This window comes from Rhamphochromis longiceps, linkage group LG15 (assembly GCF_057381845.1).
Source record: "Rhamphochromis longiceps isolate RC_006_pf linkage group LG15, R_longiceps_female_GT1.1, whole genome shotgun sequence".
NCBI lineage: Eukaryota > Metazoa > Chordata > Actinopteri > Cichliformes > Cichlidae > Rhamphochromis > Rhamphochromis longiceps.
Genome location: NC_140571.1, coordinates 32735446 through 32763443, shown reverse-complemented (window position 1 = coordinate 32763443; position 27998 = coordinate 32735446). Strand labels below are relative to the sequence as shown.

Below are 27998 nucleotides of genomic sequence, written 5' to 3'. Positions count from 1 at the left end.
TTATTTCATTTGTGTCAGGGTTTTTTTTTTTCAGCTTTTGTTAACTTTTAGGCAGGACATCAGTATATGCCAATTTATTTGCAGAAATGCTGGTATCAACCAACCCCGACCACTGTATCAGTGCACCCCTAAAACAGATTACATAGCATACTGGAGGACATAAAGATGGCAGGGTTAAATATAAATCTTTGGCAGACTGGTTCACTATGAACTTATACAAAAATGTAAATTAACACCATAAATTGTTTCCTATGTTTTTCTGTATGTTATACTATACAACATGTTTTAACTGTATGTCTAAAACTGTATGATAGTGATGAAAAGTCAATGTTAAGATTAGAGTAAGCCCAGTGAGAATGGCTGCTGACGGAGTTGATCTTGGACACAGTACTGCATGCCTAACTCTTATTGTGACAAAAAAATAAATGTCCAGTTTTCCCCATTTTCAGCTACAATTTCAAGCTTGTCTGATGTAAGATTAGTTCAGTCTGATGCATAGTTCTTCAGGATCACATTTACGTTCAGCTTCAACATATGACTCTGATATGTTTGAACACTTTGGCATTTTTTCCTACTTAAAACAGTCTTCACATAAACACAGATATGCACAGAGTATCTTAATACTATCAATGAGCAGCAGCAGCCTCAGTCTGACCCCCTGCACCTCTCTGTCAGTCTCTCTCTAGGGGTATTTAGAGGACAGACTCTCCTGCTTTGTGTTGCACAACTTCTTGAGCCTTTTCATGATTCATCATCTTCTGGTCAGCGTCCTGCTCCCCTTTCACGGCCTGCTTTTTCTCTCTTCTCTTGTGCTTGGCTTCCACCCAGGGTATCAGACACAGCAAGGCCCCGCCAATGATCGGTGGGACTCCTGCTAGGTAGAAGGCCATGTCGTAATATCCCATTTTGTCCCTCAGATAGCCTGCAACCAGATAAAGGGGGGGGGGTAACGGTCAAATAAACACAGCTAAAGGTCAATGTTTACGATCACATCCAAATACAAAGAGAAACACAAGTGTCAGAACTCCTAAACATCGCAAGATTAACAGCTGGTGCTGACCAAGATGTCATTGACTTTTGTCACCTGTATGGCTTCTTTACATATGTAAACTCTCCTAATAAAGATGGCTTCCAGCTCTACCACACACACACACACACACACACACACACACACACACACACACACACACACACACACACACACACAGAAGCTGCTCTGCCAGCAGCCGTAAATCACTGCAGAGGGTGGTGAAGGCAGCAGAGCACATCACTGGCACGAGGCTTCCTGCCATTCAGGACATTTATCTCCAGCGATGCTTCCGTAAAGCACACAGCATCATCAAGGACCACAGCCACCCAGCACATCAGCTGTTCTCTTTGTTACCATCTGGCAGATGTTACAGGAGCCTGTCTGCTCGGACTACAAGACTCAAAAACAGTTTTTACCATGCTGCTGAGTGACTGCTGCTCGTCAAACACATTTCATTGCAATGTTGACCTTGTGCTAACTTGCATATGACAAATAAAACTGAAAACTGAAAACTGAAAACAACTGATTGTCTTCCAGGAAGCCCTCTGCACATGAAGCTCACATGAGTAAATGCACATGCTAGCAGTAAACCTTTGGTGAACCTTTGGCATTCAGCACTGAAGAACTCTCGCATTTTTTAAAATCCACATGTAAACAGCGTCAGCTAGAAACATACACATACAACATACACTGATTAGTCACAATACTGAAACCACCTGCCTAGCAGTGTGCATGTCTCACACCTTTCAAAGCATAGCTATCGGGCATCCTACAGATGCTCAATCGTGCTCATGATTGAGCATCTGGGGAATCTGAAGATTAACTGAACACTATGAACTCTTAGCAATGTTCCCAATGGTGGAATGCATTATCCTCCTTAAGGGGTCAGTGATATTAAGAGATGCTCTTGGGAATGCAACTCCCACGTAACTGTTTCCAGCAGAAAATTGGCCCAGGAGTCCCATGTCCTCTGTTGGCTTGTCTGATAATGCATCCTGCTGCCACCTCTTCCCTGTGTAGATAAGTGCATACGCTGGTGTTGAGTCTGTGTTTCCACAAACCCCGCTAATTCTAGAGACTTATTCATCATGAAGAAAACAAGACAGTCGATCGATCGATTATTTGCGCAAGGGAGGCCTCGTCTGTGTCCACCACGAAAATGACCCCCAGATCTGACCTCCTCCTGCTACCTTTTATTGAGAGACAGTTCACACAAAACATGTCAGAACAAAGCCACGCCCCCTTGGTTCTAAGACCAATGTGTGAACTTCTGTAAGAGTGTGTGTGTGTGTGTGTGTGTGTGTGTGTGTGTGTGTGTGTGTGTGTGTGTGTGTGTGTGTTAGACCTCCTGCTGACCAAAGGGTCATAAACCCAGGAAGCTTACATCAAAAGAAACAGATCTTTCCGATAGGATGTATCTACAATAAAACCTCCCCCAGCACAGAGTGATTGGAGAGGTGGTCAGGATCAAAGGAAGGGCTTTGATCCTACTGCTTGAACTAAGACTGTACAAATTTAAGAAACACAATGGCAACATTCAACAATTAGACTTAACAGCTGGCTCACATGATTCATCAGACCAAGCCATCCTCTTGATCCATGATCCAGTTCAGAAACTCACATGCTCAGTGTAAGATCTTCAGCTTTAGTACAGGGCTCAGCATGAGCACTCTGACCAGTATTGCAGCTACAATCTCATGCACAGCAAGCTGTGATGCCCTGTGTTCAGACACCTTCGTATCACAGAAAGACAGCATTAAGGCTTTAACCAGATTGTGCTGCATTAGCTCTTTGTACAAGACAAGGTAAAATGCGGAAATGCGTCAGTGATCCTTGTGCACTCACCAGCTCACTGAATGTCCTTTTTGTAGGTACACATCACTACACAGTTGGAATTACCCCAAAGAGGCTTATATATAAAAGTATGCATGTGCTAGATTTTTGAAGCTAGTTGAGGCCAAGGATCCAAAATGACTAAACTGCCATATTATTAGATCATCAGTTTAGTGTGGGCATGTGTCATATGTTCAGGGGTTACCTGAGCATGATCACAAATTTCAGTTAACTCCTGCTTTACCTGCAATAGGGGGCCCCACAGTCATGGGCACAGACATCAGGCCTAGCAGGAAGCCAATGGCCTGGGACACATCTTTGGCTCCAACCAACTCAAAGGCGATAGGTGCCATGATACAGATGAAGCAGCCGTCAAACAGTCCCATCAGCAGACACACTGCGATAAGCCCGCCAAACACATTGCACAGGGGGATCATCATGGACATGAGACCGATGACGAAGAAGGACGCCACCTAAGTAGAGAGATTATTTTGTTAATTGTTATGGTTTAGTACACTCTATATATTCAGATTGGATGCAAAACCAAAAGAAACCCCTCATTTTACTTTAACGTTACACGAGAAGGCTCATGTAATGTTAAATCTTCACCCCCTATTGTAAGACCTTTAACTGGCTTAAAGGTCTCACTGTGCTATGATCCTCACATGATCCCTAAAATGCTATTTCAGAGAATTTTTAATGGTCAGAACTTCTGCATTCAGACACTGTAAATCTGCTTACACGACTGTTTAGGCCACACACTCACTTGCAGGAACACTTTGTTGACTCCGTTAATGTAATCCGCCACTATGCCGAAGATCAGTCGGCCAATGCCAGATGTTATACCAATGCACATGAGCAAAACTTCCTTATTGGTCTCTTTTCCAAAACGCTCCTCCACGTGTTTCATCTGTGGACAGTAAATGAAAGATGAACACAGCTGTTTCATTTCTTTAGTTTACTGCAGTTATATGATGCACAGTACAGCACAAAGAATTACAATAAAAACTGTGAAACTGCAACCACTGACTAAAACCTCATTGGACAGTGCTCTTTGCTTAGTCATTGTGGATTTGTGTGTTAACTACATGAAGATATTTGCCTGAGATCTAACCTCACTGGACACTTAACTAGGTACACCTTTCTGGTACCGGGTTGTACCTCCTTTTGCCTTAGGATTACTTAAATTCTTCATGGCAAAGGTTTACCAAGGTGCTGCAAATATTCCTCAGAGATTTTGGTCCTTGTTGCCTCGACAGCATCGCACAGTTGCTGCAGATTTGTTGGCTGTACATCCATAATGCAAATCCCCTGTGCTACCTCATCCTAAAGGTGCTCTATTGGATTAGGAGGAGGTGGCTGAGGAAGCCATTTGAGTACAGTGAACTCATTGGCATGTTTGAGAAACCAGTTTGATGATAAAAGGTGACTCTGCCAACCTGTAGCATCAGTTTTCTGTTCTTGGTTGACAGGAGTGACACCTGGTGTGGTCTTTGTTTTTTATAAGTCTGTCAGCACTGCGCTGCACTCCTGTGGATGCATATAGTTGAATGAAGAGAGGGAAAATTCACTAAATTTTTCACTCAATGTATCTTTTACTTCACATTCTGAATGCGTTTTTCAGAAATCTGGGGTTGAATGGTTTTGCAGAACTGGGTTCAAAAAAATGTCCGGTTTTACAAATCCTTTTATTTATATGACAGCAGCCATATTTCAGGCAACAGGTCAGTTTGTTGTTATCATATCATCAGATCCTTTTATCTAGCTTGTCCATATTTCAGTGCTCATTTGTATTTCAGCTTCCAGCTAATGCCGTTTTCTAGTTTACACTGTCCAGATGTTGGCTTTCCACATTATCTCCTGTAGCCACGTCATTCCTACTGCTAAGCATTAATCTGTGAGGACCGAGAAGAGAAAGAGGGGCCTGCTGTGTTTCTACCTCCAGGCAATGTGCAGCAGACCTCTTCAAAGGACCTGCAGTCTGCTGATGTATAGACCCATCACCATCACCCCCTACACTTTCTGGGAGACTTACATTCTTTGCCAATGTACAACAACATGCTCTGTCTTTAGGAAGTCTTACATCCAAGAAGCAATGCTACACACATCTTTGTTTGTTTGTATAAGTGTCAGGAGATTAACTTATGATACACACACTCAGTTGAGGCTGACCAGAGGGAGGATAGTTTTAAAGTGAAGTTAGATGTATCTTGAACTTTGCCACCTAGAATTCTGCTTGGAAGGTTCACGTGACAAACGTGCTGCTCCCTCAATCACACGATCACATTATCAGACATAAACCAGTGGATAGTTGATAATTGTTGAAATTTATTGCTTCAGCCTAGCCTTCTGAAGGTGATTGATATTCCTCATGTGTCATACAGTAGTGAATACCTTATGGAGAATGTGGTTCAGTCAGGAAAAGCAGACCAAGAGAGTCATATAGCAAATATGTAAGATAATATGGAAGTGTATGAGTTACAACCTAGCATCACCTACTCACTGCCATGATGAGATCTATGATACCAGCGAACTATCAGTCAAACAAAGATCCTTTGTTCACAGCTATATGGCTGGTAAATGATCGTGGATCTTTTTTTAGATATTCCCTATCTGACTCATTCCCACATTATCAGGTTAGGTTACATTTTCAAAGCTTCCTGCTCCAACCGATATATAAATGTAAAGAAAAATAAAGTGGTTCATCTCATAAATTCTCACCCAGCATGCATAGCTGATGACATTATATTAAGCATAACAATCACTGAAGTTCTCAATAACCTGAGCTGCTACTTATGACTAGTTCAGATGTCTAACAAAGAAATCTATAGTTGGTGGATTTAGCAAGGTAACAAACTAGAGCACCTTAACACAAAATACATTTCAATTATAGGGAGAGTTTTCCCCTTTAGAGCCCCAGTGCACCAACCCAACCTTCCCAAGTGCTGTCGTTCTCCTACTCTCTCGCAGATGTGTAATGATCATCAAACATCCAGCCCACACACTGCAGCCCTGCAGGTGCTCCTCATTAAAAAAATGAAACAAGCTTATTTTAAAAGTAGACACAGCTATCTGAAGAAAAGTACGGCTCTGAATGGTCCTTTATGGTGTTCCATGATTCAATTATGTTGATTCAGGAAAGGGAGGACATGGATTATCTGTCTTGATGATAAGATCAAACTTTCTAACATATTGGCCTTCAGCAAGTTGCATAATTTTCACAAATTCCTCTCCCACTTTGCACTTGGCAAAGCAATAGCATACCTTTTATCAAGCCATTTACAGAGCAAACACAAAGGCAACTTCTTTTTTCTCTAATCAGCAATAAGTTGAGAACTGGACTTTACTCTTTAAGTAAAGAGGTAAGCAAGATGAAAAACATACGTGGTACTAGGGCAAGGCTATTTCAAAAGGCTGCGCTCAGCACTTTGCTCAAGGAAATAGACACTATAAAAAAATAAAAAGTATACAGCTGTTTGGAGGATCTGACAGGACTCCGTTCCAACAAGCCGAACAATATGCTGCTGGACACATGTTTTTCTGCTTTTCCATCCCACAGGGCTGGGGCTTTAGGTGCAGGTAGTGGGGAAGAATGGCTGCCGAGGCTGTTAGTCCAGTGCTGGTGCTGAGGCTTCAGCCAGATCCAAGTGTTATCCCAGTCTGTGTAGCAGACATGAGAAGTGTTGGGAAAACACAGGCATTGATCCACAGGACACTCTGATCTCCCTCCAATAACAAAGTCACCGTCTCCAAATAAACAGGCATCTCCTGAGTCTTTCCAGTACATACAGGCTCCCCTTCTGCAGCCCTCCCAAGACGTTGTCTCTAAGCTCAAAGTTTCCTATCTTAAAGCAGAAATAAACACTGATTTAGGGAAAGCGACACATGTTTACGGAACTGCAGATTAAATCCTCCTTCCATATTATGCCACATTCACCAGGACCACACAGCTAAATAATGAACACATGAGGAACTAGGAAGTTGTTGTGGTGAAAAAAGAGCCAGGTGACATCTACCTGCCGAGACTGATTTTCTTTAATCATGTTTTGTTTTTAATATGTCTGTCTTTGAGAGTCAGGGCTCTTTGCCAATGCTGTAGAGTCACACTATATTGTATTGATGTTGTTGAAAGCACTGAATAGTTATATTTCAAAATGGCTCTAGAAAAGTATCATTGTATTAAGAAAGGTGAACTAAATATCTAGTAAAATATAATATGTAAAAGTAGCCCAAAATTGACCATAAGTGGACCATGTCACAATTACACACAGAGACCTTTATTACAATAAATTCCAATTTATATTTCAGGATTGTGCACAAATACATTAGCAAACTGTGTTTGTTGAGCTATTCTTTAAATGCGCCATCTTAAGTAATTTGGCCTTGTGTTCATTTTAATTGCATACATCAATGTAATTGCATTGCGCTGATGGACCCATGGCTCTGCAGGCAGTGCAGGTAAATATTTTTTTAAAAACATTATAATGCAGGGAGACCTCACCACCGTTTAGGCGTCCACCAAAGCTCAGCCCTGCTGTTCATCCTCTGCATGAACACAGCATTACAATAACCAATACCTTGGACCCTCCTTTACGCAGACGATGTGGCACTCGCAGACCCAGACCGCCTGCCTCTACAAGAGCAGTCGCAGGAATGGAAGGATCAGCTGAAAGAAAGTGGAATGCACCTGAACACCAAGAAAACGGAATACCTAGAATGTGGCCCTCAGATCCTGGGATTGATCCAGATCGACGGCCAGGAGTTAAAGAAGACGGCCCAATTCAAATATCTCAGGTCCCTGGTCTCGGCGGACGGCGAGACTCTCCCGGATGTGTGCTCACGAGTCAACACAGCATGGCTTAAATGGCGTAAATCCACCGGCATCCTGTGCGATAAGAGGATGCCTGAACACCTTAAAGCCAAGATCTACAAGACAGTCTTATGGCCGGTGGCCCTATATGGAGCGGAATGCTGGCCAGCCACCAAGAAACACGAGCAGATCCTCCATGGAGATGAAGATGCTCAGGTGGATGTCTGGGCTTAACCCGCCCGGATTGTGTGACAAATGAAGATGTTTGAAAATGACTCAGAGTTGCCCCAATCGAAAAGATGATGAGGGAAGCACGCCAACGGTGGTATGGACACGTCATGCACAGCAAGGATAATTCGGTGTCAAGAAAAGCCTGCAATAGTAAAACTGTAATCTTTGTGCCACTTTTGTGCATTTGTATCGTGCCAAATAAGCCGTGCGCAAAGCACCAACATTTCTACTGGAATCCCCATCATTTCAAATCATTAAGGGTCTCACGAGGCAAGGTGTGAACTCTTTGTGCGACACTGCTCCACCCTGCCATCATGTGAATTATTACAGCCACATATTACACACACACATATTAGAATGACTGATAGTCTAATGATGACTCTTCTCTCAAACCATGTTTCCAAACTGTGAACATTAGAATTTTCAAAGGAGTGCCCTCTCTCTGTTTGGGTGCAGATGTTCAGCTGAGTCTTGTCTTGAAGAGCTGGCTCTCCTATCCTGTCCCATGCATCTTCAGCATGCACTTAGCTGTCTAGCTTGCGTTTAGATGTTTTGTCCTTGGGATTATAGTGATATTGAAGTGCACACTTGGAGAAAATTCGTCTGATATAACACTGGTGCACGTGATGGAACTCTGGAAACGTTCTCAAATGATATGTTTTTCTGTCTCCTTTTGCATCCTCCCTTAAATAAAATTTTTAATTTATCACAGTTGCCAAAAAGCAAAATATTAAAAGACAGTAACACTCTGTGCCACCGCTGAATGTCTGGAAGATCCTGCCATGGTTTCAACTTCCCTTCCTCTCCCCTTTCACAGTTCTGTTATTCACATAGCTGTTATGAGTTTTGATGACTGTGCTGTTGAAGCTAGCTAACCTCTCACCCTTATTCCTTGTTAACCATGCCAATAATGAGATCCAGAACCAAGGAGTAGGATAGTTGCAAAATCACACTGTGGAATCTTGGAATTGGCATGCTCCCATATGTCAAATGGATCATTACCAACCCCTTGTTTGGAGGGGAGTGAACGGCACATACACAAACAGTAAGTATGAATGCCAGCATAAATATTATTAGCACAGCAGATGAAAGAAGTGATAAGTACTTACCAGATGAACATAAGGCACAAAGTAGCCATAGAGGGCAGCGGGAATGCCGAAGGCCCAGATGCGATATCCCCACGACTTCCAGATATTGACGTTGAAAATCTGTTTTAGGTGTGAGCTGCCTGTTTGGGAGTCTTTCGGTTTGACCGGCAGCAGGGGCTTGTAAGTGAAGCCAGCCAGCATCAGCACAAGCATGAGGATGCAGAGGACACGCAGGGTGGAGTATAGGCCTATGTTTTTCAGTAAGGCTGACAGCACAAAGGGCATAGCGATCGTGAAGACGCTGCTGCCGGCTGTTACAATACCATTTACGAGGCCAAGGCGCTTCTTAAAGTAATGGCCAAGGATGACCAGGCTTGGCTGGTAGGCGAAAGAGCAGCCGCAGGAGAACACAATGCCGTATGTGAAGTACATGAGGTCCAGGGACCTAGGAGCAAATAAATAACATCAGTGTACAGTCGATTCATTCAGAGTTGCCAATTCATCTGCAAGATATTTCCCAGAAAAGAATCAGTTCTTAGCAGCAGCAACTATAAAATAAGATGTCAAATGTCTTTAAAGGTCCAAAAAAACGTTGTTTAAATTACGATACAGATTTTTGTTTCAAGAAGCTTTATCACGTATTAGGTTAAATCAAATGCAACGCAGTAACACAATTCTCATTCACATAAATCAAATACAGAGTAAGTCTCCTAACTCGTTCTCACATTAAGTTAATTTGCTATAACTTCAGTGACAACAAATAATTAGTTTAAATATTTTTAACACATTATGACACATTCTAACCGATGGTGCATATTGGTTTACATTGTCAGTGACTCATAATTATAAAAGTTATCAATTGTTTAAACTAAGTCATTTTACTATTTCATGAAAACTGACAGACAGCATGTTGCTGCCACCAAATTCAAAATGACCAAATGCCTTTTCCTTAAAATAGTACATGTTCTTAGTTCCACTGTTAATAAAATATTTTACAGGTTTATGAGCTTTGCCAATCACTGCATTCTCTTTTTACTTACATTTTATACAGGGGCCTAGCGTTTTTGGAAATGGTTTTGCACACAGTGAGTTTCAAAGTTCTGTTTGGCTTAAATAAATATCTAAGTGCCAATAGCAGTCACATAGTAAGTCTGCACCCTGAGAACTTAGCTTCCTGACCACAGTTTCTGTCATTTGACCACCTGTAATTCAGCAGTTTTATTGCTTACTCTAGTGATAAAGTGTGTGCGTTGCACTTGTTGCGTTGCTTGAACCACATATGACTGTGTGAGTGTTTCCTCACTTGTAGGCCACAATGAGATTCTAGGTCATTTTTACCATGAAGTCATCATTTTATATAAAATGTTTTGTTTTGGGAGATCAAACTGACTCATCGAATTGATCAAATAAAATCAGGCAGACCACACAGTTACACTGATTTTTATTTTTATTTTTACCATTCAATTAACCAACAGGACTACAGTACAGTCCCCTTGCTCTCATTTTGAAAGTTTCGCCAAGTGAACAGAGTCACTGAGTTTGACCTCTTCACTATGTTTGTGATATTGGTATTTGATATTTAGGGTAAATGTGTTGTGCTGCAAGATACAGTGCATCCAAGACATTTGCGTTTGACTTTAGATGAGTGAATGTCCTGTATTTCATTTGTTACTTAGTACTAGTTAGCATGTGTCTATGCATTTTGCCCTCACAACATGCAGCCCAAAATGTTAACTTAGAAGTTTCTAAAAAGCATGATATATTATAGTTGTGGAAACCATATAAGAAATCATGGGTGCCTTGTTACTGCCCCAAATACAATCTTTTTCAGTGGAAAACACTGTATGCATATTTTGTCATGTGACAAAAAAGTGAAGCGAGACAGGCCTGATATCCTATAATACTAAGGTTTTGCCTGTACGTGCAAAGTTAAATAACAGTTAAAAGGTGCTACAAAAGAATTATACATAAAGCAAAAGCATGCTATCTTAAGAAATTTAAAAAAAATTCTTATGCAGTTGTGAGTTGGAAAACTTCCTTACGTGACATAGGAGCTACCCAGTAGGCCGACCAGACCCACAGCAGCACCACCCACTGCAACAATTCTGCAGCCGAGCATGTCGGTGAATATGCTGACGATGGGAGAGCAGAAGAAGATCATGCCCATGGAGAGGGAGCCCACCCATGCTGCAGGAGACACACAGTGGGAAGACAGAATGAATGTCATGATTCTATTATATTTCAATTCAATTCAGTTGAATTCAATTCAATTCAATATTATTTATATAGCGGCAAATTACAACAACAGTTGCCTCAAGGTGCTTTATATTGTAAGGTAAACCCCACAATAGTAGATACAGGGAAGGAAAAAAACACCTTGCACAACTGTCTCCAGGAAAATACTTTACACTACAGACACTAACCGCTAAACAAAGGGTCATGTTGCAATAACAGAACACTATTGTTTCTGTATCGATGCACACATTTACTCAAGGATACACACAGACTGTACAGCTTACTAGGCAACCAGTCATCACATGCCTTACCAACGTCATGAGTTCCCTTTTTTACATCTTGGCCATTTTACTCCTGCTGTACTTTGTATTTGAATCTACTGAACTCGGGCTTTACAAATGCTTCTTACGTACATAGTCTATACATTTACACATTCCTCGTATGATTTCCTTCGTAGATGGAAAAGAAGCAAATAAACCATTTGGTGACAGAACACACAAGATACAAAATACATTATTATTAATTTTCAAATACTGAGGTCGTTAGTAAGTCATACCTGTGAGCCAAAGGTTCAAGTTTACTCTAACTGGCATCAGTGAGGGGGGACAATCATAACATGGTCATCTCAGATTAACAGCTCCGGCTGTGCAAGACCTACTCACCTGCTGTTCAAACTGTTTCTTTGCAAAAGCCAGCCAATGAGAAGAAAGTTCATTTTAATGCAGGGGGAAAGCCAAAAAAATTTGTTTTAGACAATGAATGGACTATACCAAGGCCCCTTAAAAGGTAAATAAGAATTGCTGTGAACAAAGCTATTCTGTTAGTGTGTTTGTCATGACTATAGGGAAAAAGGCGAGAGTGACATGTTTTTGTACAAAAGACTGCTGGGAACTGGGAACTTTCTCTTTAAGACATCACACATCCAATACCAGATAACAATAGAGACCAGAAATGCCTTCAGGTGAACAACAGGTCAGCACATGTGACACAAGCCATATAAAAAGTTGTTGACTCTGAAGCTAAGTCAGGTGAAACTTGTGGGAAAAGACCAACTGGAGCTGGAATGCTTTTGTTGTCTGTTTTTTTACACGACTAACAGGAAACCCTTGTGTCAAGTTTCAGGGTTGTTGCTGGGATTTTATTCTCCTCACCTCACCCCATGCTGGCAGAGTATTAAGCAATCTCAGGTTTCCAAATGAAACAGATGCTATGAAGTTCCAAAGAAAAACACCAGTGTGGTTGTGATTTTAGGATTAATCTGGACAACGCTGTCACCAGCTTCTCCCTTTTTAAAGTCACACTTGAGGAGACGTGTTTATTTCAGTGTGCCAAGAGTTTACAGTCAGCCAGCAACTGAGAGGCTTTATTGCTCATTGTTTAAATCAAACTGTCCACAGTTGTTTATTACCTAGTGGTCCCTGCGAAATGTGGAAACAGTTATTTTCATTTTATTTCTTATCACAGTCACTTTTTTACACAACAGTAATTCACCATGATAGTTTAGATATTTGTCATGTAAGGATTAATGTTGTAAACACTAAACGCACTTATGTTGTTAGGTTCTATATCAGTTTTACAGCCATTCCGTCATAAACCAAAGTACAAATTAAAACTCTGATAACAAGGATGGACCGAAAGTCAGAGGAACACATAGTCTTTATCATTCGGGGGAACTCCCAAAGCTTCTTTAGAGTTATTCCAGACAACACAGTAAGTCAGAAAATGTTCACTCTAATAAATGCCAGTGAACGAGAAGAAGCAAGAATCCTTCAAAAGCAACAGGAAATTGCTGTTGTGCTCTTCTGGCTATCTTGATTTAAAAGCATTTATGCTTCAGACAAGAGAAATTCTAGATTAAAAACGATGTAAAATCAGGATTCTCTGTGTCCCAGTGACATCCACCTCTAGCTACGGGCACTGCTTTAAATACTAGCAGACGAGTTTCCCTAAGTCATCCGTCTGCTTCGCTGGAACCCCCCCAACTCTGAACCCAGTCACCCCACAACAACTGAACCTTGAGACCTAGGAAACTGCATAATACACCTGTTATCCACAGAAAACTGCATATTTTAAAACTCAGAAAGCCTGTGTATCATTTGAGGTAACTACTTTGGGCATTCTTGCCTGATTTTCCCTAACGACCCCAAGAACTTCAGTAATGACACCATGCATCACGTGTTGTTTTGAAAGAGGGTTTTGAAAGACAATTCAGTTGGACCTGTCAATAATAACATTGAACAATAACTGAAATGTCAGTGTTTTTTTGTTATGCTCAATTATGCATTTGTGCAGTTTTAACTCTAATTTCTAATATTTCAAGCTAACTATTAACTGACTAGCTTAACGGCTCAATAAATGTAATAATTTCGAATATTTTGGCCGTTTAGTCATTACTTTAAAATTATTTTTAAAAAGTTTCTTAACTTTGTTTCAAGTACTGACAAATAATTACCACTGTTTACCCATTAATTATAATTAAACATCCCCTGTGCTATGTGCTGACAAGTTTAGCTATAGCATGTACGTTTATAAGTTCATGTCATTTTTCTTTATTTTCCTTCCTTAAAACAAATATATTTATCTATCTCTTTAATCCTAATTTCTATGAAACATCAAGTGAGATCACTGCACTGAATGCCACAAACGGAGCACTGAAGACTTTACTTAAATGTATGAATAAATTCAAAGGGTTTGCATTTAAAAAAGCTATCTGAAGAGTTATCTTATAACCAAAATTAACAAAAGCATCTAATGGATGAGGCATTTTGCAGTATTGAGGTAGCACAAGACTTGCTCAGGTAATTAAACAAACAGAACATCTCTATGGCACGTTCTAGGAATCTGTTGACCAAAGATGCTCAGATGTTACCAATGTCTAGTTGAAGCATGGAGAATGAAGACAGGCTTCATTTAACACTATAGACCACTTACAACTTACCCCGAAGTCCCAGGCTGTTCCACTATAATGAACACAAAGTGAGGAGGAAAAAGGTTTTAGCGACTAAAATGCTCTCACGGCCAACAAACCAAAAACAAGACCAGATGTCCCCCTGTATCAACACAGCACCAATGCAAAAGTGTTTGTTACCATGACGTAGTATTGACTTTAATGGCTTTAAATATATATATATATATATATATATATATATATATATATATATATATATATATATATATATATATATATATATATATATAAAAACACCCAGCACGCCCCAACATTGTGATCAGGCCATCATCATTATTTCACTTCACTTTCCAAGAGCTCTTGTTTTGCTGGGTACATCACCGTTTCTTTTATTGGTGCTGGTGGAGATAAAGGTACAAACTGGTATTCCATGAAAGTACACCCAAACCCAGGTTTAACTTTAGAGATCACACTATGTAAAAGTTTTGGAGACAAAATAATAGTAGCTGTTTTTTCAGATTCAGTTGGCAGTTCAGTGAACGGTGGAAAATATTAAAAAGGTAACCACCGGGAATCAAGATTTTATGATAACCTGATACAGTGACCATGTTAGTTAGAGCTATTACTGGACAGTGTTTCCATTCATCCATTTTCTTCCACTTGTCCAGGGCAACACCAAGGCGTTCACAAACCAGACAAGAGATTTCTCTAGCGTGTTTTGGTTCTACCCCAGGGCCTCCTCCCGTTGGAACATGCCTGGAACACCTCACCCAGGAGGCGTCAAGGAGCCATCCTTGTCAGATGCCTGAACCACCTCACCTAGTTCCTTTTCATGTGGAGGAGCAGCGGCTGTGGAGGAGAGAGCCCCTCCTGAATCCAATTTAAGACTCTGTAGGTGGTGCTCTGTTTTTTCTTCAAATGCAATAACCATCGGCAGTTATGCTAAATAAACCACTGTTAGAAATATTTAACATTTCACTTCTTCACCATGTGCAACTATTAATTACTGTACTTAATTACAAAGTAGAATACTAGAATAGCTCAGTTCTTCTGAGAGACAACATACAGACCACAAGTTGTTCTGTTTAAATTCCAAAGGACTAAATGATATGCAAAAACAATTCAGTTGGACCTGTTGATAATTGTGTGGTCTAACATCCACACAGCCACTTCAATCTGATAAGCTATTAGCTGGCTAGAAACACCTAGCCTTTCATGTACTGTAGTTACATCCAGGCTCCTTAATCTCCCAGACAGAAGAAACTAAGCAGAGCAGTGGCCTTAAATCCTGCAGCTGTCTATACCCAGCAGCCTCACAGCCAGCTCACTATCAGACATTTGGACTCGCTGACCAGGGCTCAGGAAGTGGACCCTGCTGCACTGAACGCACAGTTGCCTCCCACAAGGCAGAGCACATTCTTCTCTGACGACAGCATTGAGAGCCGGGGGAAGAAAAAGGAAAAGGGAAGTTAAGAAATGCCAACTAAGTGCAGTGAATATGTTTTAGTGACCCACATACTTCCCAGCTAACTGCACTCGATTCACATCCTCCCAGCTTTGCTTCCTAATGCTAATCTCAAATAATTATATCTAAAAGGAAAAAAAAAGAAAAGTCTGTGTAGGTTCTCAGTCATCCAGGTCATAGTAATCAAAGGAGCTTTCTTGAAACTTTTTTAGGCCCCTTGAAGGTTTTCTTTTCAAGCTCCTTAAAAAGAAAAGGAAAAACAACAACATGCAAATAAAGCATGTTGTTTGCATCTCTTGAAACAGAGAGACAGACAGCCATACACACTAACAGTCATTCGGAACTAACAGTTAACCTAACCCCACTAACTGCATGTCTTGGGCTGTGGGAGAAAGCTGGAGTACCTGGACAGAACCCATGCATATACAGAGAGACTATCCAAACTCCACAATGAAAGGCCCCGATGGTGGATTCGAACCCAGGACCTTCTTGAGGCAACATACTGCCCATTTAAATAGTTTTCAATATTTTAAATGATTTTGAATACTTTTGGATCTCTATGACATCGTCAAGAGGGGATATCCTCAAGATGGTTCATGGGCATCCAATCAGAAGGCTGGCCTCAAAAGAAGAAACCTATAAAAACCTTTTTGAGACGGTGGATGAACTTGGGATTGTAGAGCATGCAAGAGTTCTCAAATTAAAATTTAGTGTACCAAAGACGTGCTGAAGTTAGTGTTGGTGTTTATTCTGTTTCCATGACACAATTTCTCACTTCTCTGATTATTTGGTCTGGAGTAGGCATTTTATTTGAATTAAAAGGAAGAAACAGAAATCTTTTTTAAGAGGAACTGTAATCGACATGTATAAATTCTGTGGAGTTACCCTAAGAGACTAATTATGACACTTTATTTCTTTTACAGTGGGGCAAAAAAGTATTTAGTCAGCCACCGATTGTGCAAGTTCCCCCACTTAAAATGATGACAGAGGTCAGTAATTTGCACCAGAGGTACACTTCAACTGTGAGAGACAGAATGTGAAAAAAAATCCATGAATTCACATGGTAGGATTTGTAAAGAATTTATTCATAAATCACGGTGGAAAATAAGTATTTGGTCACCTCAAACAAGGAAAATCTCTGGCTCTCACAGACCTGTAACGTCTTCTGTAAGAAGCTTTTCTGTCCCCCACTCGTTACCTGTATGAATGGCACCTGTTTGAACTCATCATCTGTATGAAAGACACCTGTCCACAGCCTCAAACAGTCAGACTCCAAACTCCGCCATGGCCAAGACCAAAGAGCTTTCGAAGGACACCAGGAAAAGTATTGTAGACCTGCACCAGACTGGGAAGAGTGAATCTACAATAGGCAAGCAGCTTGGTGTGAAAAAATCAACTGTGGGAGCAATCATCAGAAAATGGAAGACATACAAGACCACTGATAATCTCCCTCGATCTGGGGCTCCACGCAAGATCTCATCCCGTGGGGTCAAAATGATCATGAGAACGGTGAGCAAAGATCCCAGAACCACACGGGGGGACCTGGTGAATGACCTGCAGAGAGCTGGGACCAAAGTAACAAAGGTCACCATCAGTAACACACTACAACAGCAGGGAATCAAATCCCGCAGTGCCAGACGTGTTCCGCTGCTGAAGCCAGTGCATGTCCAGGCCCGTCTGAAGTTTGCCAGAGAGCACATGGATGATACAGCAGAGGATTGGGAGAATGTCATGTGGTCAGATGAAACCAAAGTAGAACTTTTTGGTATAAACTCAACTCGTCGTGTTTGGAGGAAGAAGAATACTGAGTTGCATCCCAAGAGCACCATACCTACTGTGAAGCATGGGGGTGGAAACATCATGCTATGGGGCTGTTTTTCTGCCAAGGGGACAGGACGACTGATCCGTGTTAAGGACAGAATGAATGGGGCCATGTATCGTGAGATTTTGAGCCAAAACCTCCTTCCATCAGTGAGAACTTTGAAGATGAAACGAGGCTGGGTCTTCCAACATGACAATGATCCAAAACACACCGCCCGGGCAACAAAGGAGTGGCTCCGTAAGAAGTATTTGAAAGTCCTGGAGTGGCCTAGCCAGTCTCCAGACCTCAACCCCATAGAAAATCTGTGGCGGGAGTTGAAAGTCCGTGTTGCTCAGCGACAGCCCCAAAACATCACTGCTCTCGAGAAGATCTGCATGGAGGAATGGGCCAAAATACCAGCTACTGTGTGTGCAAACCTGGTAAAGACCTATAGTAAACGTTTGACCTCTGTTATTGCCAACAAAGGTTATGTTACAAAGTATTGAGTTGTATTTTTGTTATTGACCAAATACTTATTTTCCACCCTAATTTACGTATAAATTCTTTACAAATCCTACCATGTGAATTCATGGATTTTTTTTCACATTCTGTCTCTCACAGTTGAAGTGTATCTCTGGTGCAAATTACTGACCTCTGTCATCATTTTAGGTGGGGGAACTTGCACAATCGGTGGCTGACTAACTACTTTTTTGCCCCACTGTATTACAATGGAGGATACACTGGATAGTATCCTCCATTGGTTTGGTTGGTTGGTTTTAATCACTGCTACATCTGTTAAATAAAGTCTAGACACAACAACAGGTTCACATACCTAGATTGCATCAGAATCAGAGGAGCTTGGCCCACAAATGTATAACAGCTGCTTAAGACTGTGTTATCTTTTTAAATTAATTTAAAAAATTGTAAAATGTATAAATTAAGTTTCAGCAAAAAAGAATAGAAATTAGAGGACAGGATAGCTGGAAAAGAGATGAGGGAGACTCCTTACAACTCCTGCTGAATTAAAGGGGTCTTACTGTGTAATACTGTTACAGTATGACTTTTCAACTGGTGCCGATCAGTCACAAAGACCCCAGTCATAACCCTAATCAGGGCCTCTTAGTGCCGCAGTCAAACATCTGGGTCTGCAACAAGGATATAGCAATTCCAGTTTACAGCAGCTGGAAGCCATTTGTATTGGGCAGTTCCACTGGAAACTGTGGAGAAGGGGGAAGTGTTTTTTGTGTGTTTGCAGCCCACTCAAATCATTTGTGTGTTTTCTGGCCTCTCACACTGCAGGAAGTGAAAAGGTCTGTCTGATGACACAGGAAAAACTTGGGGAGCAGCTGCAGAGCGATTTATGGCTGTGCATAAAAAAGCACATCATATGCATGCTTGGAATGACTTCCCTCTGCAGCAGATACTAGAAGTCCATATGAAAAATGTTAAATGGGAGTTGTGTTTCATGTTAGAGGGAAGCAAAAAGGGGTGGTGTGTCAGAACAAGCTGGTGATTGGGGGAGCTTTTTGTCCACCCCCTTTTTTAAGCTCACTGTATAGTGTTGCAAACAACAGCTTGAATACATACACTCCTCCCCAAGTCCCCTTATCTCCAGCTTCTTGTTTCACAGAAAGGCCAACACTTAACCTAGAACTGCCATTATCTGTACCTTCAAAATGTATCCATCGGAAGGTGTTTTTGACTAACATGTTATGTATCTTGTGGTAAATCAGAGGATTTGTTGTACTTAAATATGTGTTTGTTGAGAATTTGAATAAAATACTTATTGTTCCATGCACTCTGCAGTTGCTCCATCAGTACTTTTTTTGTAAAGGGCTACGGCTAAATTACCCCACAAGGTTTCTTTTCATTGGCCTTGAGCAAGACAATGACAGATACAGCTATCATCTGTGTCAAGCTATTGTGATTTTATGTTTGTTTACTAAAAAGTTCCCTCCAAAACCATGCTAGCTAAGCTAGCTATGTGTTACTAACAAAAAAAGTAAACTGAAAACAGCAGAGAAACCTACTTTGCCTTTAAAAATATGAGATTTTTTGTAGTAACTAACAATAGTGTTAGTATTAAGAAAGAAACAAAAAGTAACCACAAAACTATAGATACTTTATTTTAAGTCAGTCCCAAGTTTAAACGTTTGTTGATGCCATATAAACTTGATCTAAAATAAATATTTATTTCAATAATAATTTATTTTATTGTAAAATAATAAAAATTACATGTATGTACATAATAAAAACCCACATCAATCCATAATATCTGTAATGATAAAAGAGGCAACAGAGAAACGTATTAAAATCTTGTCCTGAGAAATATATGAGCACTGTGATATAATGGCCATGCTGTTTTCTATGGTTACCATGGCTGCTTAGAGACACATGGAGACCAGACCGATCATGTACCTGTGAATCTTATTATAGTGGCAGTGTGGTTTTTGCCGGTGCTGCCTGTGATGTTCGATGTTCCTAATTAGTTCACAGTGGTCTTTGTGCAAAGTTAATTTTATCCATGGTCGATGAAATGAACGGATGCAGGAGACAGTAAACAAATCAAAGAGTACCCCATGCCATGCTTAGGCTAGAGGGCTACTGAGAGCTTCAGTAGCTTTTTGGGGATATTAGTCACCATAGGATAGTACTATAGGATACTATACCATTATCCCAACTCTGTTTTTCCTTCAAAACAGGAAGGTGCCACTTAGAATTTTGTTTCTGATATTTATTCCCTCTTATTCCCTCTTTTGCCCTGTAAAAATAATGCATTTTCATACTTGTCATGCACTGTAACACCTCCACATTGTGTCAATTAGACGTGGTTGAGTGAGACCATAAAGACTGACTGTTTCAAGACCTAATCTTGGTGCAGTGACACAGGGATTGCCTGCTGTTAATCAGTCTGACATTGCCCAAGAGCAAGGACATCACAGCCATTAGTTCACATCCAGCCCCTCAGGCTGTGGTCTGAGGGGCTGGTCCCCTGCGTGTCATGTGCAGGGGGCCAAACAATTTGTCCTGGTGCCACTGAAGTGGGCTCTGCCTCCAGCATGTTTATCTTCTCGAGACTTTATCTCTTGACAACCTTCACCTACTCAGACCCAAGCTTACACACGCCTGAAATCAAACGGCCTGTCAAATATTAACCAGTCTATGATTAAAACTTGTCAAGGTTTTGTGGAGCCATTCCATCGGAGTCATTTTGTTTTATTTTGAACCAAGTTACCCATGAAGATCAATCAATTATGCTTTTTAAAAGTGCTTGTAAACTTGGTTGGGCATGTTACATTCATGTGAGCCTGTAGTTGTAGATAAATATTTAACTGACAATTGTCTCATCTCCTTCAGGAGCCATCTGAGCATATTATTCAATCGGAAATCCATTATCCATAACCTTTTAGGTATTTGAATTAAAAAAATAAACTTAAAACAGTTCATTTTCAACTAGTGAAACGTGTCTACTTCACAAAACAAACCCTTGCATAAAACATCATGTGACAGTAAATTACTGCTAAAGCAGCAATATAGTAAGCCTGACTGCTGACAGAATAAACTCAACATCAACTGAACACTTTGCCCTCAGTACAAGGCAGACAGCAGCCAAGCAGTGAAAAGTCCTAATATAGTCTTTCCCCCGTGTTCTGATCCCTCTTCAGTCAGTTCTGCTGCCCTATAACTGAGGGAAACCAAATTCCTGTTAATGTACAAGGGAGTCATAGTTACTGTTAACTGATCTAACACACTCAAAAAACACTTGATCTAATGTTGGTGAAAGCACTGACATTGCTTTACTCTCCCACGCACTGATACTAAAACAATATTTTATCCTTTACTGCACCATCAATCTCTTTATTTTTTCCTTTCATACACAGTCAAAACAATATTCAGCCAAAATATGCTCACATAATGTCTTGTTATTGACATTTTAATGTCAATTAAATACATGTTGTTTTGATTACTTCAGAGTCATCAAAACAACACAATCAAGGTATCAAAAAACTCTGTGTTTAGTCCAAAGTTCTTTGGCAGGTCTGACAGTAGACAACAACCAAGTGGCTTTTGGCACGAGGCTCAAGAATAACCCCATCTGGCATTTTCACAGGGAGGGAACCAGCATAGAGCCTTGACCTTCCCACCCCAACATAATGCATTGTGATTGGTTGACTGTGACAATTTCCGAGCTTTGCAGCGCGTTATCTTTGGCACCAACAAACAGCTACTAGCTGAAGATTTCAGCTATTGGAAACTTGCTCTTTATGGAATATATATCCCTATTTAAGAAATTCATGAATGCCCAGCAGATAATTTCTGGTAAATTGGTAGTAGATCAGACCATAGGAACTACAGCTACAAATTCAAATTAATATGTTAGCACGCATGATAAACACATTATGCGACCTGAAATCATACACATTACCCTGCATCACAGAAAAGAATATAGTTTTACTCATAGGCAGTAATGTTTGATCATTCTTCTCAGAAAGGAAAGAGAGAAATGCGCAGTATTTTCAGTTATTCCAAGCAGGGATTGTTATTGTTATTATAATAATAATTATTATTATTATTAATGTAGACCCTAGAAGAATTAAAACTTACAAGTTAAAGACCTTACAATATAAACTGTTGTGATTTGGCACTATATAAATATAACTAAACTAAGTTGAACTGAATTTAATTATTCCAACAAGAGCAACCCGTTTACAGCAATCAGGCCATCATGGTCCTTAAAGTGAACAGACAAATACTGGCCCTAATAATTGCTTTAAGTTGCAGACCTTAACTGAACATTTATTTTCATCTTAGGTGCAGTTTCAAGGCATATGCAGTTTTAGCCGCATCGGAGCTTGAATGTGAGACAAAGAAACACGTTCAAACATGTGCGTTGGTATGTCTTTGCACTCAAATCACCAAGCACAGGGCACATGAGGGGTTTTCAATGTGGAACTGCCTACATTTCAACTCCCCAGTCAACTTAGAGGATTAAAAACTTACTGTTTGTACTGCATTCTCCATAAAGAACAGGAGTAAAACTACCTATCAGAAGGCTTTAATAGGCAAGGTTAAAACAGTAAATCAGCAACAATCTCTCCCTATTATGTTATCTTTACTTCGGGTCTTATTGACTGTAATTATGCCCATTCAAAATGTACCGAAGTGGGATAAATCAGAGATAAGATAAAAGAGAGCCATGGCACTCAAACAGTAAATGGCCTGTATTTGTATAGCGCTTTACTTAGTCCCTGTGGACCCCAAAGCGCTTTACACTACATTCAGTCATCCACCCATTCACACATTGGTGATGGAAATATACATTGTAGCCACAGCTGCCCTGGGGCGCACTGACAGAGGCGAGGATGCTGGACACTGGCGCCACCGGGCCCTCTGGCCACCACCAGTAGGCAACGGGTGAAGTGTCTTGCCCAAGGACACAACTATCAGAGCCAGGGCTCGAACTGGCAACCTTCCACGATCGCCCCTTGGAAACAGAATTTTAAAAAAAGCTTTTTAAAGCCTTATTTTTGGTTCAAAGTCAAACATTTTCAGGATTTTTTTATTTTTATTTGACTTCATTGGTGAATCAATACCTGCAGTTTTTATATCCTGGTGATCATCAAAATAAAAGTTCATTAAAGTATTTCTTCTGAACTGTCCCATCAAAAAGTGTCTTACTCACAGGAAAATGAAAATAACTAATAAGTATCCAGTAACACAATAAAACTGTAACATGAGAAACAATGTTAATGTCTTAACAGAAAGGAGGTCTAACCCATTCGGCTTTTTAAACCCACCAATCTACATCAGATACTGACTAATACTGACTCAATATCTTTGAGTATTCGTGCTTATAAGTTAATATATTCATTTCAGTTACATCGTATTCGTGTTCTGTGTATGACATGCACCACAGGCCATGATATTGATGGTCTTATCTGCTCCACTCCATGTGTACAGCGAAACAGATAAGCACACACGGTGAAACAGACAGCAGAGGAGAGAATATTACTGCAAAACGTACAAGCCTTAAATGCTGATCTGAAATGAACCTACGTAAATAGCAACGTGTTGCCATCTCTCATTGCAACAATAAAAACCAATTAACTCACAGCAGGCAATCATTTTTTATTCATGTACATATTTTGGGTTGAGTAATTTATTACATGTTCTATGTCTCCCTCCAAGACAAGACTGCATATCAGTATCTTGTCGCAACTTTCACTTGTGCTAAAATGAAGCTCTCTATATGACTTGCACTCTTTTTTCTTTTCTTTTTTTTGGGGCAGTGACTTGCACTCTTAATGTGTGCTATGCAATGCTTGAAAAGCTTGCTAAAAATACACATATGTGTGATTACAGCCAGTGATAAACAGAAAATAGATCCAAGGGACTGTGCTGGGAAGTAAAACTGTTGTCTAAAGTTGAGTAAAGTAAAGTCTATGTCAGCAGTGTCCGTGTAAACAAGTGATGCAAATTTCCATGGAAAATCCTGACCAGGGAGATGAAAAGTGTATCTGCAGTAAAGTGTCTACACAGCTAGAGAAGACGACTTGTTATGTTGCCAACAAGCAACACTCATACAATGGCTGATGGGTGTTTCTTCCATCTCATCTTTACTTTTTACATTTTCATTATGAGATATTAGAAATACCATTATTAATATATCTGATAAAATTCGTTGCCCAGCTACAGTTCTTCCCCCAAAATGACTCAGAAACTAGACTAAGACGATCAAATCACGCTACACTCAGTAGCCATTACAGAGCCAGCTATCCAACGGAATTCATTTTAGTATTCTATTTTCCTCCATGTCAATTAAATTCCATCATTTCCTCTAACGCTCAGTCAGATAAAAATATTCATGTGGGAAAGAAGGGGATCTCATTCAAGGATTTGTGATGTTTATGAAGACTTGTATCCTGACTGTTATAGATGCGTTCTCTTAGCATTCTGGCACTTCCTCTATGACAATGTCCAACTTCAAAACCACTCAACTGCCTCATTAATTCTCATTAGTTCTGTTCTCACGACAGGAAGGCAAGCTGAAGAGTGAACATCTAGTTTGAAGCAGTACTTTGTGTTCTTTCTGAGAAACAGGATCAGGGAATTAAAATGGAAAGAATGGATGCTGTCCATCTCATGAAGCGAAAATAAGCAGGAAAGACCTCACTAAAACTTCTAACTCAAGAATTTACATCCTGGCAGTCAGGCACTGTAATCTCAAATGGATAGAAAAATGAAGTAATTATTAGTGCTGTCTGAATGTTAAGTTATATATATATATATAGGGGATAAAGTAGTTGTTACTTGTTAGTATACTTGTTAGTGTTATTAATTTTCCAGAGTTCATTAGAGATTTAGCTAACAAATTCAGTGTGTGAACTGTGTGCATAGTAAAAGACAAAATATACATAAAACTTTAAGAAATGCATTACTCAATTAATACTTAACCAACATTGTTTTTCATACATTGCTAACTCTCATTCAATGTGAACACATGCTATTACGTTGAATCATTATGCTGTCAGCTGACATCATTGATGGTCACCTCTCCTTCTGTCCTATGTATGGACGTGCTGTTTAGTCTGTTGATGGTAGATGGTGGACTCAGGTGCAGACCAAAACAACCACCAGGGGTGGTCTCAGCCTGGTTCCAAACAAGCTGAAGAGCGATTTATTACAAGAATACGATCTAACCTCGATGTAGTCCAATTATCCAATGTACAGTGCATGTTTTAGCTTAGCACTTTCATATAACCAAGGTTATAAGACACTTTAAAAGAAAGTACACAGGAGAGTACACAAACCGTAGTAACAGCCTGCTACATACCATTTATCCTGAAATATCTATCAAATAAACATAAATATTTGCAGTAAATTCTCCATGTTTTTTTTCCATTAGTCCAGAATACAGCACATTTTCCCTGTATTTACTTTTGTTGATACTACCCCAAACACATTTGGCCAATAAGTAGATTGAACGTTGCCAAATAATTTGTAGTGATGCACTTTGGTTGGCTAGGAGTTTTCTGTGTGGAAAGAAAAACCATACCACAGGAAAAAGCAACTAATTTACAAAAGTATCATCTGATTTAGAACAGAGTAAATAGGTCTAGGTATAGACACAGGAAATTTAAGGATGTCCTATGGTGGCATCGGGAATCAACACACACTGCGAGCATAATTTTGGCTTCTGTGGATCAGGCTTGTTGGAGCACATCCCAAGGATGCTTAATTGCAATGGGATCTGTGGAGTTTGAAGGCAAATCTTTGTGCTCATTACCAACTGTCCTACTGGGGGAAGATGCTACCACTGCGGAGTGCTGTTGCCATGCTTGCTGTGCAACCACCTTTAGGTGGGTGATATAAGTCAAAATAGCATCCCCATGTTGGGCTGGGGCCCAGAACACTGCACTGGACTAAAAAAAAGCCCTGGCGGTTTACAATTTTTCTGGCACAAACCCTGTAATGGTGCTATGACTGGTGCATATGAAAAATCTAATTAAATGTTTCAGATCATTTAAAAAAAAGAAAAAAAACACACCAAGCAAGCAATGGGTTAGAGCCATAGTACAAACCACCTTGGCTGCAACCAACACAAAATCCAATGCAATAATCACAGAGATCAGCAGAAGAAGCTATTGAGTCGGTGAACAGCTAGGCCCCAGACTACCAACAAACATGGGTCCCCCATGCAGTACTACTCTTACATGCTCATTTGCCAAACAGCAATACCAACAACAGGTGGTTACAATCAGCACAGGGCCATTATTCATGTGGTAAGCCGTCCCTCTGTCTGTCTGTCTCTCTCTCTCTCACACACACACACACACAAACCGCAAAAAAAATTCTCTATGTGATTATGCCATGACTGTGTGGCACACCGCTATGTGTAATATTCAATGTTTTTAAGGTGTTCTTTTAGTTTAATGCAGAAAAACATGTAAGGCTTTACATAATTCGTACGATAATGCCGACTGCTGACTAGACTGAACGACAAGAAGAGAATTCGTGTGAGAAAAAAAAGAGTATTTGTACACGCTATGGTATAAGAAATTACTACTTTGATTTGTGTTTCCCCTTCAGTGACTTTTCAAATAATTAACTATACTCCGTCCCCCGCTGGGAGCAAGCTGTATCAAGCTGTATTTCATTCGCGGTTTAAAGCGACTCTCTGCCGTACTTTCACACCGAGAGCACGCTGAGAGCTTTCCAGGACTCCTCGGGATTAGACACAAACCATAACAAACACTTAACCCAGTTGTTTTTTTTTTTTTTGAATTATCACCACACTGAGTGCCAGGTCACAACTTTGACGCCAGGCTCGCAACGTTATCCCCACAACCGTGCTATATAACCGCACTGTCTTTTGTCTGCATGCGTTTCCTTCTCTCACACCAGGAAACGACACATTACTTGCTAGCTGAACTTAGCTAACTTTTTTATAGTGGGCTAAATGTTAAACATATGATGCTATAGAATTATTATGTCTTTACGAAGAAATTGTTCTCGAGAAGACCTTCGTTGGTGGTTTGAAAGTTGTCGGTTCAATTCCCCGCCATTACTAAAACTGTCCCATGAGCAAGACATCACTTACTTTAAGACCGTTACTCATCCTGCGGGGTTACATCACGCCTTTCTTCTATAATAATACACACTCATGACATAAAAATGACATTTAAACATATATATAATTCTTTACTAATGTGGTACTTTTACTCATACAGCCAGGTTAGCCTATACTCACATGTTCTGAACTGGAGGTCTTTATCGTCCGGGCTACCAAATTCCTGCAGGAGGTAGATATACATTACACCGAAGGCGTTCTGGATCCCAAACACCGAGCCGTTGCACCACATGGAAGCCAGCATGACCATCCATCCCCAGCCGCCCTCGGGGTGCACAAACTCAACCTCCTCCTTGGCTCCCGGACCCTCGCTTTTCTCTGGGATATCCACTTTGCTGTCCCCGTTCTCCTTATTCTCCGTCTTCTCCTTCTCCCCATCCTGCTCCTCTACTGGACGCTTCTCCTTTGCGGGTTCGCTGCCGGCTGGTGTCTCGGCGGCTGCATCGTTTTCTGGCATATTGTTCCCTTCTGTCATTTTTTTTAAAATAATGTGTCAAAAAGGCACTGCGGATTTTGAAGTATGGAGGTATTGCGCGTAGGCTGGCAGGGGGAGGTCAATAAATTCAGACACAGGATATGACAGAGATTTGGGGGCACGGTAAAGTTTTATCCATTGACGGGGGCTGTAGCTTCAGTAATGCTGGTACTGCAGCATGTGCAACTGTCAAACATCTGCCGTTGCACTTTTATAAATAGACAACGCAGAGGGGCGGGGCTGCGGGTATCCTTACACTGCAGCTGCTGAGGCGTTTCCAGGATATCTTCAGTGGGGTGGCACAAGTCTAAGAGAGTGTGTGTGCGTGTGGGGGGGTGTCCAGCAGAGAACAATGTAAGCATATGGAAGAATATTTGACCATTTGACCTTATACAAATACAGTATAGAGAACTAGCACAGCAAACATTTGAGGCTAGTAAGTGGAACGGTGAGAGTTTAAAGGTACTTTTTGTTTACCCTTGTTTACCCTA

General features: G+C 40.5%; 1 protein-coding gene across 1 annotated transcript; it reads right to left on the bottom strand.

The window, feature by feature from the left end:
* slc16a10 (solute carrier family 16 member 10) lies at positions 1 to 27747 on the bottom strand. The gene is made up of 6 exons (XM_085381434.1): positions 27153 to 27747; positions 11035 to 11179; positions 9014 to 9437; positions 3630 to 3773; positions 3108 to 3336; positions 1 to 922 (listed from the first exon to the last, which is right to left on the bottom strand). The coding sequence occupies exons 1-6, from the start codon at positions 27505 to 27507 to the stop codon at positions 693 to 695; spliced, it is 1527 nt and encodes a 508-aa protein (XP_085237560.1). The 5' UTR covers positions 27508 to 27747; the 3' UTR covers positions 1 to 692.
* Between the last annotated feature and the right edge of the window lie 251 nt (positions 27748 to 27998).

Bases quoted from the DNA above. Each gene is read 5' to 3' on its own strand.
- slc16a10 (XM_085381434.1), bottom strand. From the start codon at position 27,507: ATGACAGAAGGGAACAATATGCCAGAAAACGATGCAGCCGCCGAGACA. The intron at 11,180-27,152 runs GTGAGTATAGGC...TGTCTCCTGCAG, and splicing joins AGACCTCCAGTTCAGAACAT to CATGGGTGGGCTCCCTCTCC. The intron at 3,774-9,013 runs GTAAGTACTTAT...TACTGTCCACAG, and splicing joins TTGTGCCTTATGTTCATCTG to ATGAAACACGTGGAGGAGCG.